This window comes from Chlamydotis macqueenii, chromosome 2 (genome assembly GCF_036417535.1).
Source record: "Chlamydotis macqueenii isolate bChlMac1 chromosome 2, bChlMac1.mat, whole genome shotgun sequence".
In the NCBI taxonomy this organism is placed as follows: domain Eukaryota; kingdom Metazoa; phylum Chordata; class Aves; order Otidiformes; family Otididae; genus Chlamydotis; species Chlamydotis macqueenii.
The window spans coordinates 109,283,318-109,300,944 of record NC_141557.1 but is presented as its reverse complement, the minus strand read 5'-3'; the positions used below and the strand labels follow the sequence as shown (position 1 = coordinate 109,300,944).

General features: G+C 44.0%; 1 protein-coding gene across 6 annotated transcripts in view; it reads left to right on the top strand.

Annotated features, from left to right (window-relative positions):
• Window positions 1-200: 200 nt before the first annotated feature.
• Window positions 201-17,627, top strand: part of MTCL1 (microtubule crosslinking factor 1) — a 108,859-nt gene continuing 91,432 nt past the window's right edge. For 3 of the 6 annotated variants that reach the window (XM_086740636.1, XM_086740637.1, XM_086740635.1), the window contains exons 1-3: window positions 201-1,287; window positions 12,750-12,974; window positions 14,479-14,637. In XM_086740636.1, coding sequence (XP_086596762.1) covers window positions 430-1,287; window positions 12,750-12,974; window positions 14,479-14,637 — 1,242 coding nt within the window. In that variant the 5' untranslated portion in view covers window positions 201-429. The remainder of the gene's footprint in view (window positions 1,288-12,749; window positions 12,975-14,478; window positions 14,638-17,627) is intronic. The other 3 variants (XM_086740634.1, XM_086740633.1, XM_086740632.1) reach the window with 1 other exon arrangement.

The following is a 17,627-nucleotide window of genomic DNA, read 5'->3' as shown; positions in this document are numbered from 1 at the left end:
GAAAAGGAGGGTTTGTTTTGGTGTGGGGCGTTGTTTTTGTTTGTTGTTTTTTTTTTCCTGGGCTGCATCACAAGTTGCGCTGCATCAAGCTGAGGCAGGCAGAAAGAAGAGCGGGAGGGGAAGGAGGGAGGAGGAGACGGCTGCCACCGGGGGATTTGGGCTCGTTTTATTGAAACAAATCAGTGCTCGGGAGAGTAGCGAGGAGGAGGAGGAGGTGGAGGTGGGGGTGAGGGGGGAGGAAGAGGGGGATTGAGAAAGAAAAGTGTGAGGGCTGTGGCTGGGAGAAGCAGAAGTGATGAGAGAGAGAGCCGGGAGGCTGGAGGAGGCTGCCCGTCCTGCTGCTGCTGCGCCCCGCGGGGCCCGTCGCTCCCGCCGCCCCTGCCCGCCCCCGCGGCCGCCGCTGCCGTCCCGCCGCCCCCCGCCCGCGCCATGGAGGCTCTGAACGGCCCCGGCCCGGGGCCCGGCGACGCGATTCGACCACCGCCGCCACCGCCTTCGCCCGGCCACCACCACCCGCACGCCGAGAAGAAGAGGCTGCACCGCGCCCCGTCGCCTGCCAGACCCTTCCTCAAGGACCTCCACCCCCGCGCCGCCGCCGCCAAGCCGCCGCCCGCCCCCCCCAAATCCCCCGCCCTCCCCGCCCGGGCACCCCCGTCGCCGCACCCGGGCACCCACCCGCCGGCCGCGGGGCTGCTGGCGGCTCCGGGCCGCCTCTCCCGCCGCCCCGCCGCCCCGGGGAGCAAGGCCGCCGGCACCGGCACCGCCGCGGGCAGGGCGGGGGCCAAGGCCGCCCCCTGCGCCAAGCGGGGAGTCCGCGGTCCAGAGCCGGGCCCCGGCGGCCGGGGCGGGGGGAGGCAGCAGCAGCAGCCGGGCGGCGAGGCGGCCCCACCGCCCGGCAAGGGCAGGAAGGGGAAGCGGGGCTCGGCGGCGGCGGCGACGGGCAGCGGCCATGCGGCGGCAGCGGCGGCGCTGGCCCGCGTCGGCCACACGGACAGTAGCTCCGACCTCTCCGACTGCCCCTCCGAGCCGCTCTCCGACGAGCAGCGCCTGGCCCCGGCCGCCAGCAGCGACGCCGAGTCCGGCACCGGATCCAGCGACCGCGAGCGGGAGCCGACCGGCACCGGCCCCGGGCGCGGAGCCCCGCCGGCCGCCGGACCCCGTGGAGAGCCGCTGCCCGCTCCCCCGGGTGAGGGGCGAGCCCCGAGCCGCGGAGAGCCGCCGCCGGCCGCCCCGGAGGAGCTGCAGCGGGAGGTGGAGGAGCTGCGCTCGGAGAACGAGTACCTCAAGGTGAGCATCGCCCGCCCGGCCCCGACCTCGGCGGGTCCCCGCCCGCGGATGGGGCGCGGGAGGCAGCGGTAGAGGCGCAGCCCCCTCCTGCCCGCGGCTGCGAGGTCCGCGCTGAGGGGGAGGTGGGGGGCGAGTGGATTCGGGGAACCGAGAGACCCTCCCCCTCCATCCCCCGCAGGACCAAATGCCTGATGTCACCCGTGGGAGAGAAACAGGGGCGGGCAGAGCCAGCGGGGCGCCCCGGCGCTGCCCCGCAAAGCCGGGCCGTGGCACGGCCTAAAGGCAGATCATGGGCTTCAGGGTGAGACCGCGGCTCCCCGCAAAAGCCCGATTTGTGGGGGCTGGGTGAACGCTGAGTCCGGTGCAACCCGCACTGTGGCGGTGTTCGGTTTGGTTGGCGTGGTGGTAGCTCAGCAAACCCGAACTGTTTCGAAAGCACTGCAGACAGTCTCCGGCTTAGCAAGACCTTGCTTTCCAGGAATCGCTTTCCTCGGTATCACCCTTTAAGAAAAACTAAAGAAACCGGTTCCCTCATTTGATGTGGGAAGGACGACAGCGTTATATTGTCTATTTATCGTGTTACTTTATCACTGGCAGGTGAAACCGCTCGTTGTGAGGTACTGGTAGAATAAGAGCAGCAGTGATTAGAAGTGTCTTTGCATCCTTGTACAGGGAGAAAAGTACATCTGTGTGCATTCGCCCTCGCTGAAACACAAGAGCTAAATTCAGGCGTGCTCTGAGCTGGCTCGACCTGCGGGAGCCTTTAGTTGGACTTGCACTTACAATCCGATCTTTTGGCACAGCAAAGACGCTGCATCTATAAAGATCTATAAATAAGATAAACTGAGATAATCATGTAACCGCAGCTACCGTACCATTTGACTCTGCTGCTGGTGAGAGCAATCTTTGCTCCCTGATTTTCCCCCTTGTCAAGTAAAGTGACCGCGGAAATCCATGGGAGTTTTGCTTGGAGAAGGAGTGGAGTTGGGTATAACCTTGGGAGAGAGAAGGATGGCAAAGATGCTGGCTGGGCTTGTTAAGAGATTTTGGCTAAGGGACAAGAAACAACGTTCAGCATAGCAAAAGGTTAACAGTGGGGGTGCTGCAAGGTTCTTTGCTGGGTCTGGTGCTGCTTAATGAGCTGGGAAAAGGAAGGAGCAATGATACAGCAAAATTTTCAGATGACAAGAAGTTTTTCATCTTAAGTCAAGCCTGGTAAATGCCAAACAGAAATTAATTGTAGACTTAACCCTCTAGGAATGAGTGAAAAATGAAGGCAGACAATGGGAAACAAATCTCAATATTGAAAATCCGAAGCTCTCATAGAGAAGGACTGAGTATGCACTTTTCAGGGCTTTAAATGCATTGTTTTAACTTGGGAGCATGATGAGAGAAGGAGTAATGAGAATCTCTGCTCAGTGTGAAACTGCTGGCAAAAGTTATGTTAGATTTCAGTGGGAACTGAACAGAGAATAACAAAGAAACTATTATAATGTTTTATAGATCCGTAGCTGTTACACAGGTCAGTGGGTGTACCTGAAATACTGTGGGCACTACTGGTCATCTGGAAAAGGATAATACAGAGCTAGACCAATGAAAATTATTGGTGTATAGCAAAGCTTTTATAGCACTCATTGGATGGAAAACTCCAGAGTGTGTTAGAGAAATCTAATAGTCTATAAAGTGACGAGCAGCATAGAGAAGCTTTATCAGAAGCTTCTATTCTACTTGACAGCCCAGAGAGAAAAGGAGATGTAATGAAATCAGACTTTGTTACAGGAATAGCTTTCAGGGGTAGGTAAACTGGTGCTGCTGTCAGAAGTCATGGAGGCCAAAAGCCCAGGAGCATCTCCTAGGTTACAGGATTTGCACAATTATAGTACTTAAACTCTAGCCCATTATGAAAAATACATTAAGCCTCCTGTTTCATATTGAAGGTGATTTGTAACTATGGGAAGCCAAGAGGGAAAAAAAAAAGAGTTTGTGTGAATTGTCTAGGACTGAGCATTGTTAGGGTGTCCCAGCTTAAGGTCTTTCTAATCATAGGACCCAATTGACATCGGCAAGCCTAGATTAAGAACTTTGTTCTACATAACTTCAGCATTCTCACATAGTGCAACTGTGTCTTCAGCTCTTTCACCGTGATGTCTTCATCATCTACAGCAATTGTGTCCCAACCCTTCTTTGATTTGGACTACAACTTTTTCAGGCTACTAGTATTTCTGAGACCAGTAGGATAATATGGACTGGTTTCTTGGGGCTCTGTGTCTCAGTTGCTTTCCAGTGGGCACGTCCTGGTGCCTGGAAAGCCCTGCGCTCACACTGCAGCCTGAGTACATGGTCTGTCTGCTCTCCTTGGCCACCTGGGTGCATGAGGACTTAGCAGTTCTGCTCCTCTCTCAAAATGGTTGGAATCAACCTGATGGCTCAAAAGTTATCAGGAGAATTTCCAAACTTCATTTTCCTTTCCTAGGGAAACCTATAAAAAACCTGCAAATTAAAACCACAGCATTGTGGGAGTTGTCTACTTGTGGGTTTGTTCCTCACATTTCTTACAACACAGTTCTCTTGGTTGGTATTGGCGTGAGCTGTGTTTCTCCTTTAACTGGAGGGGACTAAGGGATAACGGGGAAGCTGTCAGCTGTTAATAGACAAATGATTAGATAAATCCCAGAAGAAACTATTATTTTCCTGAGCGTGGCCATATGCTGAATTTTGTAGTTTTCACTCCTCCTTATCCCTCCCTGCAGCTGGAGTGCAACAGCAAATGCACATAATTTTAAAGCCTGTTTCAGGGAAATTTATCTTTCACGTAGGGAGACCTTTCACATAGGGAGACCTTTCACATACATTTCATGCATCTGGAACATACGTTATAGAACATAGTGTGTGTTTATATATTTATGTAGACATACATATACATAGCCTTAATGATAAAGATTACTGGAGATTAAAGGGCTGCTGGAAGTAACAAAACAAACACAATTGTTTGTTTTTATTTCTACCTAAGAAGTGCTGGAAAGCGTACCAGAATGCTCCACGGAAGCCTTTGCAGAGCAAACTGTTGGTGCCGCAGACATCTTACACTTCATGTACTGTGAGCCAGATCTCAACCTGATATCAAGTTACCACCTTATATATTTCCAGGGACGGTGATTTTACCCTAGATGAGACTTTGGCTCCAGCAGTGGCCAACTATCTGTAAAGTTCAGCATGTAGATGAAGTGGCTGAGGAGAAGTGTTGACACTGGAAAGTCTCCCTTTTACTACCACTTGTGAAATTTCATCATTGTTTTCAGTTTCGTGTATTTCTTGCATAACCATGTTTCAGCTACCTATGGGGGAAGATGGTAATGCTACAGCAGCTTTTAAAAAGTATCACTTATGTGTTGAGGTGTAAGAGAGCAATTATGTCATGGTGGCTGACTGTGTGGAGCCAGGAGGTCATGGGTAAGTGCTAGTGGAAGATAAAAGTTTTAGTTATTGCTAGCCAGTCCGGTTAGTAATAGCAAAATACTCCCACACAAGTGGTTGATTTTCAGGATTACTTTAAAGTCTCTGGCACGTGGAGAAGTGTCATGGACTATGCAAGTCCTTGGGAAGCTTTGAAAAAAGCTTTTTTGTGGTGTAGAGCCTGCTAAAGGATGGGGGATCCTAAGGAAGAGGGCCCAGATTTTAGCAGTTGAAAATGTTCTTGCTTTATCTCGGCCAAAGTTTAATTCGAACTGTTTTGATTAAATAAACATGCTAGCAGAAACAGCAGTCGTATTTTAGTCATGACACACGCCCCTTTTCTCTTTACATCCTTCGTGGCCACAATGTGAGAGCTGCCTCCTGCACGAGGCGTAACACTTTGTGCAGTTCTTGAAACAAAACTGATGCTTGCTCTGCTCCGCTTTGCTTTACCAGGCCTTCTCTTTGTGCGTGTGTTGGTATGAGTTCGGCATACCAGAAATGCTGCTACAATGTGGGCCAGTGCAAAAATATATTCTCAACTATCCTGGATTTATTAGATAATAATCTTGTTTATCTTGCTTTGTCTTTATTCTTTCTATATCCATTTTTATCTGTGACATAAACTGGACATAAATTGAATAAGGGGCTACTCCAGATCCCTTATTCCACTTTGATACGTCTGAAGGATGTTCATTTTTGTTTAAAATCAGTGTGTGTCATATGAGGTTACACTGTATTTCTTGACTCCCTTGAAACTGTAGATCTTTGAGTCTATATGCTTGAGATGAACTCATGAGGAGTAATACCACCATTTCTTTTATTAACCTGCGGGGAGCTGTGCATGTCAAATACAAAATTTTTCAGAGCAAAAATGATGCAAAGCGATGGGATCCATTTTCTTCCTTTTAGTGAGGGTCACCGGTGTTAGCAAAACAAAGCTTGTCCCCCATCTCTGCTTGACGTGCTGCTTTTCCCCCCTGGTGACTTCTGGTTCCAAAGAGAATGGAGACGATAACACTGCCTGGGGCACAAAACCTGCATCCAGGGCCTCGACTGGAGGGACGGTCAGCTGTCAGAGGGAAATGTCACTTTCGGGAATAATAGTGAGGCCACGTGCCTTGTTAGCCCCAGCTGTGTCCCCATCACCCCCTGCACTGCCTGGAGGGCATTAGCTGTGTGATGCACCAGCAAGAGTTTCCTTGGTGGCTCTCAATAGATGGTATCAGTGTGGCACCAGCCACATGACTGCTCGAGGGGCTTCAACCATTGCCCCACTCAAGGAAGCGTGTTGAAACAATACTGGGGATAATGCTTGAATGAAGCAGAAAAGCTGCCAGACGCTGCTCTCGCTCTCAGATCTCGAAGACTTAAACCAGCCCTGAAGCCAACAGGCGTTCACGGTCCTACAATTTCTCAGTTCTCCTCTTGTTTTGTGCGCAAGCTTCAAGCAATGTCGCATCCATGCATGACTTACAAAGTAGTTTGGTTTGAGAGCTAAACAGGGGCCCAAGGACTTTGGGTTCATTAACATGTTTTGCAAGAAGCAAAAATAATGGTTGTTATTTTCTTCTCAACCAAAGCCTTTTAGAGCATATTTATCCTTACTGCAGTACTGCTGTAAAGTGTTATGGGGGATGTGTTTATTCCTTAGCAGCAGCAGCAGCATCTCCTACATAAAGACAGTTTGAGATATTTAAAATACGAAAACAAAGATTACGTAAAATTGCAGTTCCTGAATCTTAGATTTATCAAGGACTTTCTAAAAGTTCTGGATTTGCCAGTGCAATAACAGCTGCCCGCTGTAACTTCCGCCCCTCCTCCCTTCCCCATTGTCCCATCATTTGATTTAATGCATATTAAATCACCTTCTATTTAGAAAATAATACTGGCATTATCTATAAATATTACTTTTGGCTAAATTAATACTTACTTTTTTTTTTTTGCGTAGGCAATTGAATGTCATCTTTCACTTGCATTTGCTTAAATACTGTACAGTTTATTGACTTTGTATGGTTTTGTCTTCCTAGTTTGGAGATGTTTCCAAGTTAGTATACAACTTCTGGACACAGATGTGTTCTAATTCAATGGAGCCTAAAGACTTTTGTTTTGCCAATATAGGTAATTGTAAATGCATAGTAGTGAATTCAGTATCCATACATCTTTTGTGCTCATTTCTGCATGTAATTTCCAAAATTCCTTTTTTTTTTTTTGACTTGTGCTTGGGTTCCAGTTTTTAGTCTCTAATCGTGCTCTGAGTTAAGAGCCTTTTTTTCTATATTAGCCAGTAATTATCAGCTCAGTGAGGGTAGATCAGCAGGCTGACCTAGACGCAGCTGGTGCTGAGGCCCCTACCTCTGTCTTTATATGCAGGGGGTCTTACTTTGGACTGTATTTAGTCTGGCCCCTTGAAGGAAACATCCCCATCGTGCCTGTGTTTTACAGTTGTCCAGAAGACTCAAGAGTAATGGAGCACATTTGGTGCACCCTTGGAGTGTAGGTCTCTGTTTATTTTATTTCAGAAGGAATCCAGTTCTTGCATGCTCTGCGGGCTGAATGAGCACACAGTCGGTGAGGATGATTGTAAAATTTACTTTCAAACCTCATTACGGATCTCAGCCACTCAGGTAGACATAGCCCATCAATTGTGCAAGTATTCCCAGTCGCTTCAGTGGGAATGACTCATATGAGTATGGGTTAGTAGATGTAATAGCTGCATGGCCTGACTCTTTTTCTCTCTTTTTTTTTTTTTCTTTCCCCCAAGAATCCTAAACAAGACATATTCCTATAATTTACCCTTAATTATATTTCACTTTAAATTAAATCAATAATAAACAAGCATGACATCAGCAAAGGTAATAATAAGATAATGGCTTCTCTCCTGACAGGCCAGTCTTCAATTTGCACAGTACAGATGTGAGATGACACCCTCAGTGTGTGTCTGGGCTACGCAGCAATGTAAACTGTGCACAGGCTTTCCCCTTTCAGCCAATTCACCTTGGCTTGGCAGGCTGACGTGGCCACAGTGAATCCTAATTCCCTTGCCTCTGCAGTGAAGTCTAGGGGAACCCTGGAAACAGAGCAGCTCTTTAAGTGTGTCCTTGTGTTCACACAGCCATCCTGTAAATCTCAGATGAGTGATCCCTATTAGACCCCAAATAGCTATCCTTTAGGAAGTCATTTGGCCAAGTGGCTGAAACCATAAGCAGTTAGGTGCAGGAGCAGGATTTCTACTGCAAATTCGGAAAGTGCTGCCAGTTCTAAAGTTGTTTTCTTTCCCACACTTCCATTTGTTCTTTCTCATGACCAGGGTGACATCTGGAAAGAAAAGCTGTTCAGCTTTTTCCTAAACAGTATTTTTTTTCTTCCAAGACTCTCTGCCTGGTACTGTTCTTAATGAAGGTAATTACCATTAAATTAAAAGAGGTCAAGAGGAGGCTCTCATCCCCTACAGGAACGTACAGCAAAGTGAAGCTTCTTATGCCGTCACTTAACCTCCCAATTTCAATTGCCACTTTGGAATCCTGGAGCAGGTCCTCCCTGTTTGAAGAAGGGAGTAGACTCTCCATTTTTTAGATGCACAAAGAGGGATGGCTGCTTTCTTACTTCTTCATTTTAATCACTCTTAAGTGCCTATTCTGATCTCTTTCTTCAGTTTTACAATATTAAAGTCCAACACCTCTTGAGAGAAAGAGCTTTAATTCTCACTCACAATAATAATATTAATAAGAACAATAGATTTTAATGAAGTCAGAGATTGGGTTTATCTAGCATTTCCAGCTGCCTTATGGCCAAAGCATCTTTTTGGCAACCTATCAAGTTTGGGATTTTTAAGGTTCTGATTTTGCTGCATTTACCTGTGATTTCACTAATGATTTACTGAGCAACCTGATCTAGTCGAAGATGTCCCTGCTTCTTGCAAGGGGGTTGGACTAGATGACCTTTGAAGGTCCCTTCCAACCCAAACCATTCTATGTTTCTATGTTTTCCTCCAAAGTGGTAGGATTGCCAGTTTAGTAAGTAGGACCATCATAGTTTCAATTGTGATTTCCACTTCCCTGGGTCTTTGACTTAGCTTCTTCTATTTCCTCTGCACACATCATTTCAGAACAGGAGTTTAAGCTGTCCTGGTTTTGTAGGTGTAGTTGTAACAGCTCTGACCTAGGAGATGCTAACACAAGGTTTCAGCATCTACGGCAGAGTTGCAGGTACCTACCAAGGAGAATAAGCTGTTATGAGCTGGAAGCATCTACACCCTTGCCACTGGTTTTGTGGCCTGTATCGAGAGCATGATTATGTCTTTACTGTAAGTAGTAAAAGATTATCCCAGTATCTATAATGGTGTGCTGTCATACAAAATCTAAACCACATATAATTTTCCTATATTTTGACATTTCAGAGGTGACATGCTCCTATATATTTATATATATATATATATATATATATATATAAATAGGACTTAATCTGCCTACACAAAACTATTTAATCTGTCCCATTTGGATTTTTCCTCCCTGGGCTGGACAGAGTATGTATGTCCAGGCCCCAGGCACTGCAGTAATACAGCAGAAAGCAGGCTGGTGCTGCGTGCAGCCTGGACAGGGAGGTTTCTGCTCCTTATACTGTCAAAATTGTTTGTGCCCTCGCTGTGTTTGCATGTATACTGTCACATTTTAAAGTTCATCCAAAGGATGCTGTATTCCTAAATACAATGAGCCAGGACACAGTCTGATTTCTATATGAAAGTTTTAGGAGTAGAAAAAAAAATTAAGTGTGGAAGTGAAGCTCAATTTGTTTAAAAAAAACTCTGAGAGGAGAACTGTGTGAGGTTTTAAAATACAGCTTTCTTGATTGTATCCTAAATTTTAGATTATCTGCAAAATCACACTGAAGAAAAGCAACTTGTGTATTTATAAACAAAACCAGATACAAGCGTAACAAAAAAAATTCACAGACTTGCAAAGTCAGAGTTGTGCTGTTAAGGGAGATTGAGAAAACCTCAGTTTTCTTGGAGAAAAAGACAGGCCTGTCTCCTGAAATGTAGCTCATGCCCATGCTTGCAACTCTTTGGGGAACTTCTTTGGTGGAGGGAAAGACATTGAAATCAAGTCTCCAATGGCCACAGAGTGACTTTTAAGGCTGGGAGAGCTTCCATACCCACTGAGAAGATTTGGGAATATTCCATTTCAATGGGATGACTGTTTCAAGGGTTGGATTGTTGAAAGTGATACAAGTTTCACTTTCCAAATTTGGTCGTAATAAAAACTTTGAAGTCAAATATTGTGGATTACTTGTCTTTAGAAACCAACCAGATTTACTAACTCCAAAACCTGATATAGATAAGAAGGAAGTTTAGGAGATGAGCAATAACATTATAATTGTTCTTTGCAAGCCACTTAGAACACGAAAGCTGTGGCTTAGTTCTTGAAGTATAAACATCAGATTATAAACTAGATCTCATTAATTTGGTGATGACAGATATTTTCCTTTATTGTGGATTTGTGTTTCAAAATTCTCAATTTAGAACCAAATTATTAATCTAATGAAACATTAGTGTTCTGAAGATGGTATTAAAAAGTTAATCAAGCTTAAATCTAGTTGAGATAGATAGATTCAATTCCTGTCTGCAGACAGCCCTAAGCGATAACTCTGGTCCTGTTCATCCCAGAGGTCTGTATTAGCTCTAACAGGTAAAGGCTCTACTTCCGATATGATTACCTTAGCCAAAATACCTAGTTAATATGCCAGTAACACAAAAGTATACTCCTTTTCTTAGCTTCAAAAGCTGCTGCTATTCTGTAACGAGTGTCTAAAACCTTGACATTTTCTTCTGCATCTTCATCTTCACTAAGTAAACTTTTACTTTACCTCTTGAAAGTGTCTATAAATGTGGCACATAGTGAAAAAAATGTGTACATTAAAAAGAAAAACAGGTCTCCTCCTCAGTTCATTCAAGCATATGTTGTTATGTTTTTCTTTTAAAAAATATCAATCATTTGTCAAAACTTCACCAGTGTGCTGGCTATAAACTGGCCAGAATATTTGGCCATACCTTGACGAGGGGTAAATAGGGCCTGGCCGATAAACTGTTTTGAAATAGTTCTGTTGGATTTGGTCTGCAGAGCTCACTCGCAGTCTGCTGTTTGTGGTTAATTAGCGTACTTGGAACTTCTGAGGCCGTCATTGCTGCAAGAGTGACTTCTGTCACTGTGCTTACTCTATTCCTATTCAGACAGTGTGATCCAGCTCACTGGGCAGTAAACCTTGAGCTTCTCTGTCCACACACTAATATCTTACTCCTGCAGCTGTTCAGGGAGATTGTGGGGCAGGATGCCCCTATAGCAGAAATCTGAATATATTGAGAATGTATAGCGCTATAGTGAGAATACCTGACTGTCCTTTCTGAGCATCTAGGGGAGAATCGTGTAGAGCCCTAGGAGGGCCGCACTGGTGGAGCCAGGCCTCGCTGCTGAGTGCAGAGTGGTCATTTTAGAAGTAACACCTCTTACCTAAAATTTGACTTACGCTGGTTCATCTAACTGAAGTTAAAACATCTCTGTCTGGAGTTTTTATATGTGGATAGGATTTTGGTAGGAGTTAACACTATAACTCTAACATAGCTATGCTAATGAGGCTGAAGAAGTTTGACACGTCTTCCTTTGGCCAGGATGGTGCTTAGAGGCAAGTCCCTCATTTGTTACTGAAGCTCAAGTGGAGCACGGTGAATATGGGGAGAAACATGACTGTCCCTCCAGTTAGACCATGGGAAGGGGCTTAGGGGACTACCAGGAGGGATGTAGCTGGATGTGTTCATGGAGGGGCTGGACAGGGATGGTCCAGCCGAGGGAAGGGCTTTGTCAAGGGAGCTAACTCCATTGCAGTGTCTTCTCCACCCAACACGAGAGTGAAATACTTTCCAGCCATCCTTGGTATTTCAAGTGTCAGTTACAAATCTGAAGTGAGGTGACAGTACAGATAGCCCTAGTGCAAGTTCTGCTTGAATCTTATTTATGTTTTCCACAGAAAATTTGTTCTTTATAATATCAAATGCAATTTTAAAGAAAACAGTTTAAAAATCAATAGTTCATTTAAAATATTCTCCTCCTGCCTCTTTTTCTTATTTTTTTTTCCAACTTTATTCAAAGTTAGTAGAGTGGTAGTTTTCCTCTCACGCAGTAGTGTTTAATGGCTTGTACCCCTGAGCTTGGAAGACCTTTATAAGAGTTTTAGCTCTGGGGCTTCAGTCATGCACAGATTAAACAAATGGGAATGATAGAGCTTATCCTGTTCAGCCGTAAATCTCTAAATCTGACTTCAGAGAGCATGTGCCACTCGTGGTATAAGGTGGAATTGGGACAGTTCATGATACCCAGAGAAGAATGACCAGGTTATTCCCACGGGCACAGCTTTTATTTTGTCCCTGTGGTCAACAACTGAAACCTGCTTTCTCCCACATCCAACCCGTCTGTCACTAAGCATGTGCGTGGTGCTAGGCTTCTATGGAACAGCATTTTCATATGGAGCAGTTTCGTATTTGGTGTAAAGTTCCTTTGTCAAAGATTCATTAAAGTTTCAAGGGACAATTTCATTTTCAGGAAGTGCTGGTTGTTAAAAAGGCACATCACACAGAGATGTTGAGGTACTTGGTTAAGTATGTTTACTGTAGTCTAAATAAAGCAAAGAATCACTTCAGATAGTGGCAAAGTATTATGCACTTTTATTTTTAATTAGAAATGGTAAAATGAAGGTGTTACCAGTTTCAGGAGACAGATAAACATCTTCTCTGTTTCTAATTATTAAAATAATTGTAAGAAATGCAACAGGTGTTCATTAATTTAGTTCAGCATAGTTAGTCAATGTTGGGATAAAACTTCTGTTCCTATGACTTCTGGAGCTGCATGTTGCCATCTGTATCACTTCATTAATATGGTATCCTAGTGAGCATGTTTCCTATTTTGCTCCCATGGGTGAGATTTAGAGGTATGATGGAGCACTGTTTTGACTTCTCACAGGATGAGCTGGATGAACTTCGGGCTGAAATGGAAGAAATGCGTGACAGCTATTTGGAGGAAGATGTTTACCAGCTGCAGGAGCTGCGGCGAGAGCTGGACCGGGCAAACAAGAATTGCCGCATTCTGCAATATCGTCTCAGGAAAGCGGAACAGAAAAGCTTGAAAGTTGCACAAACAGGCCATGTGGATGGAGAGCTCATTAGGAGCCTGGAACAAGATTTAAAGGTGGGTGACAGATTCATATGCACAGTGAAAGAGAGCAGACTGGGATTTGGCACCCTGCAATGGAAGGGAGGGCAACACATGAAACAGGCAGTAATTCTCCAAACGTCAGGACCGATTTCCTTCTTCTGTGGTGGAGAACAAATATGCAGCTTATCATCATAAAAAGAGGTGTTAGTGAGTAAAAAAACATGTGCTTAGATTCAAAATGAAAGAAATGCAGTCAAGTTAGATTTGTGCACTTGAAAGATTTAAAGGGTTTTGGTTTACTGAAAACCTTAACTTTGCAAAACTGTATAAACAAAACCTGATATGCTTTTCCCAATTCATACCATTTTTCCCTTTTATCTTCTTGCTTATGCCAAATAACTGAAAAAAAACTAGTCAAAGTTGCATTTCTTAGTGCTTAATGAGTTACTCATAACAGGAACAGACTGTTAGAATATTTTAGCAAGGCAGAGAATCAAAATGCTATTCCCATAAAACCACAAATTTCTGTAAAAAATATGTTCATTCTGAAGCAGTTTTTATATTTTTCAGGAATGTTTTTGTCAAGGCAAAGCTTTGTATAGCATGACACTTATCTAGCTTTACCTGTCTTTCTTAATATTGCTGTCTTGTAGCTGTTTTGAATATACCTTCTCTAGAGAGGGCCTGCTTACCACTAGAATTATTAAGCATTTTGTACTTAAAAATGCAAAACATAAACCCTTTTGAAATTGGAATTATTGGTCCCCAGCAATGGAAATGAGAGTGACATATCAAGTCATCAAACTTTTAAAAATGTCAGACCCGATTTTCTCTTTTATTATAGAAAACAAATTATAACCTTATGATAATAGAAATGACACATGAGTCAGTAATGATCTTGTACATAGATTCAAATGAAAGAGATAGTGAGTTTTTTAGTTTGTTTGCTTTGGTGTTGCTGACTTGTTCTAATTCAGTAATTCATCATTTTGCATGATGAATCACCTTTCCAAATGTTTTTGGAGTAAATATTCATTCTTGTTAGGCTGGACTCAGAAAACCTAAGCTAACTTATATTTCTGTGCTTTCATATCACTCTTGCCTAGTTGTGATTGCTGCTAGAGCAGCAAACTTGGGTGGAGGAGACTGCTGCATGGATGCGTCTTTGATTGATGACCTGTCAACTTTACAGCACAATTTCTCATCTTTTGTTTTATCTATGTGATATGCTGGGACTTTGATGTACGGGTTTGGTATCTGCTTCTTTCCTCCTGCTGTTCACAACATTGCTTTAGCATAATGTGGAGAGGGAGCTGGAGACGGGTAATCAAATGTATTTTCATCTTGGTTTTCTTTATTAGAAATGAATATTCATTTTGGTACTTGGAAGGCTTGGAGTCTTTCATCAACAGTCTCATAATTGAATTAAAAAATCTCTCGGCTGTCTAGGGCTGTAATATTCTTACTACTGTAGGAGACATACTGCAGCTGTTGCTCCTCATGGATCCTCTTCATGCGTTTGTGCTCTTCTGACCAGGTAGCCAAAGATGTCTCTGTCAGACTGCACCATGAGCTGGAGAGCGTGGAGGAGAAACGTGTTAAAGCAGAAGATGAAAATGAAATCCTTCGACAGCAAATCATTGAGGTGGAAGTATCCAAGCAGACGCTGCAAAATGAGCTGGACAAATTAAAAGAGGTAAGGAATAGTCAGGAAAGCCATGCAGAATGGTGTTGCTTGGTTAGATGGGAAATTTGATACACAGACATCTTAGACTAATTCTTACATGAGATGCTTGCTGATGTTGCTTGTGCAATTGCCTGAAAGGTCTCCTTTGTTATATGTCCCAAATATGGTGGTAATTCAGAAGCAATGGAGAGGCAGAGGAGTGATGGTGGGGTTTTGTCTAGTGCTTCTCACTGGGCTTCTGTCCCATTTTAAACTGGCTCCTCAAAGTCTCTCTTCCTACTGGAGAAAAACTACCTTTGATTTTACTCCAGCGAGCTCTGACTCTCCTTTACACAGGCTGGGACTTCCACCTATTTGAGAGTCAAATGAGGTGTGCATGACTTGTCTCTGAGAGGGTGGTTCAGATAGGCAAGCCACCGTTTTGGCTGGTGCTGTTCTGTGGTGACAGTGGGAACCACCAGCATGAGCTAGGCAGCAGGAATGTGGTCTGTAGTGTATAAATAACATTGCACTTCAGGCGCGGAAACGCTGTCGGTTGAGGAAAGGGATCATTTCAATTGGAGTTGACACACAGTCGTATTGGGTGAAGTGATGATCCTTGGAAGCAAGTGAGCTGAGGAGCAGAGGACAGTAAAGGAAAGCCAAACACTAAGCGTGGCTCTTTGCCGGAGCCCATATCCCGGTCTGCAGCGGTATTTCTGTTCTCTTAACAGTACAGCAGATTGGCAGCTCACAGCCTCTGCTCTGTTTTAAACCAGATTGAGATAGAACATTTAAACATAATGAGGTAAGGCATTTATCCTCTGAGCCCTGGTCAGATTTAGAGAGCTGGTGCAATTATGTGTTATTTTAATCTTTCAAATAATACTCGTGAGTCAACTGGCACAAAGCCTGACTCAGTTTGATAAGGACAGCCCCTATTTAATTTCTCTGTGTGCTTGGGTTATGAGGAGTCTAGTGTAAGAGTTTTGGAGTATTTTGTACCTAGCAGGACAGATCATAAGCTGGTGTAAATAGCAGCGTTGCTGTGATAGTTTAGATTACTCAGGAGTCTGACACAAAAAATAATGGCTGTGTGGTATTTTAGCTGTTCTTCGTTCTCAATGTTATGTGTGAATGCTGTGCCTAATGGACATGATAGTGTGTTACAGGGTCTGCAGTCTATATTCCATACAAAAATATCGTGTCATATGCACTAGCCAGAGTATTACTTCTTGTTGATTTAACACACAGATCCACTAGATACTGTTTGATGGTCTTTGGGATGAAGCAGTTTGAGAACTAAACTGTCTCAAGCTAGCTCTAACCAGGCTGAATTTACCTGCTGCTTAGATTGCGGCAGCCTAGCAGGGCAGGGAAGCCCGACTAACTCCATGCTGCATTGCAGGTCGAAGTGAACATACCCTTACCTTGGAAGCAGACTTTGCTCCGTAAGAGGCACAGGCTGAAGGGGATCTAGGGAAAGGAGGAGATGGCAGGTAGAATGATGGGATGCGTTCATGCTGATCTGGAGGCACAGTAGGGCATAGGATATAGTAGAAGTAGTAGATGTAGTCTATTTTTTCATACCACAAGTGGTGGTTTCTCTAGGAGTCAGAATTTCACAAGGTCAGAGTAGGTGAGAAGATAGAGGTTTGGGTCCTCAGTAGGTCACATAAGGACAGGTGAGCCAAAAGTTGGAGAAACACAGTGATATGTGTTTGCAACATGGTTGACATTGCTGAAAATAAAAGAAAAATATTCTTGCCTGAAGATGTGTTCAAATAACTACCAGAAGCAATGCCTCTTTAGGAACATTTAATGTGTATAAAGCTCTAAAGGGATGTATTATAGACATGCCAGGGGGAAGACTAGTTCTTTATATATCAGGAGAAAACAGACCCAAAGGCCACATAGATTCTTCCCAATCCACCCTGACTGTGCATCTTGTCTATCTAAAGGCTGACACTTAGAAGGAGCGTCTTTCCTATCCAGTCCTGGAGCGTTGCCCGAGACCCAGTTAGACAGTGTTCGCTCTCTGATACAGCTCACTGTCACCATATGCTCATTTTCTGTAATATCCTTGACTATTCTCAGACCTTTTCCTCTGTCATCTTCTGAGCACAGCCTCTTTCACGTTTGTTGCTTAATTCAGCGTTAACTGCTGCTTTGTCTTGCCATAAAATTCCCTTGGGTCCAGTTTCTCACTGCAGTGGATGGCATATATGTTGATTACCTCTAATGTATTTTGCATGCTGAAATATCTTTAGGAATTGTACACATCTTTGAAAGTGCTCTTTCTTTAAAGCCACCTTCATTTTTTATCATAATCTTTTGAAGAATTCCTAACACTTATGATGTTTAGTGCTACTACATACTCTTTCATCCCTGTACCTGTTTCAGTCTCCGGTAATACTTTCAACAGGATATTTTTGGTGTCAAATATATACAGGCTTGCTCTGTCTACATAAAATTCTTTTTTCCGTCAAAAAAAAAAAAGCCTTGCAGTTTTAACTGGGAAATTAATTTTTACCTCCTCCTGACCATGTAATTTCACGTTGTTGTATTAAGTAGGTATGGGATAGGCTTTCCTCTTTTGTCACTAAATAACATTTCTCAGTATTTCTCAGCTTTGGAAATAATAGAAGCAAAGTTACAACAAAGAGGAAGGATGACAAGAAGTCACTTGCCATGTCCTTCATGGTGCTCTTACTTCCTCTCCTACCACTGTGTCGCAGCTAATGCACTTCCCTTCCCAGTCCCAGATGCTTTTGGATTCCCATTTCACAACATGCTTTCAGCAGCTTTTGCATAATCTGTCAAAACCACGCCCAGACTCTTGTTTTGTTCTGGTATCTGCCAGGTACTCCTGATCATCAGGATACTCTGTTTTTCACTGATTTTTTCAATAAGGAGCTCCCAGATCATAGGTGAGCTGCTTACAGGTTTTTAGGGTATTGCCACCTCTTCTTTTTTTTTTTTTTTTTTTCCATAAGCATGCTCCATCCCTCCAGCCTTTT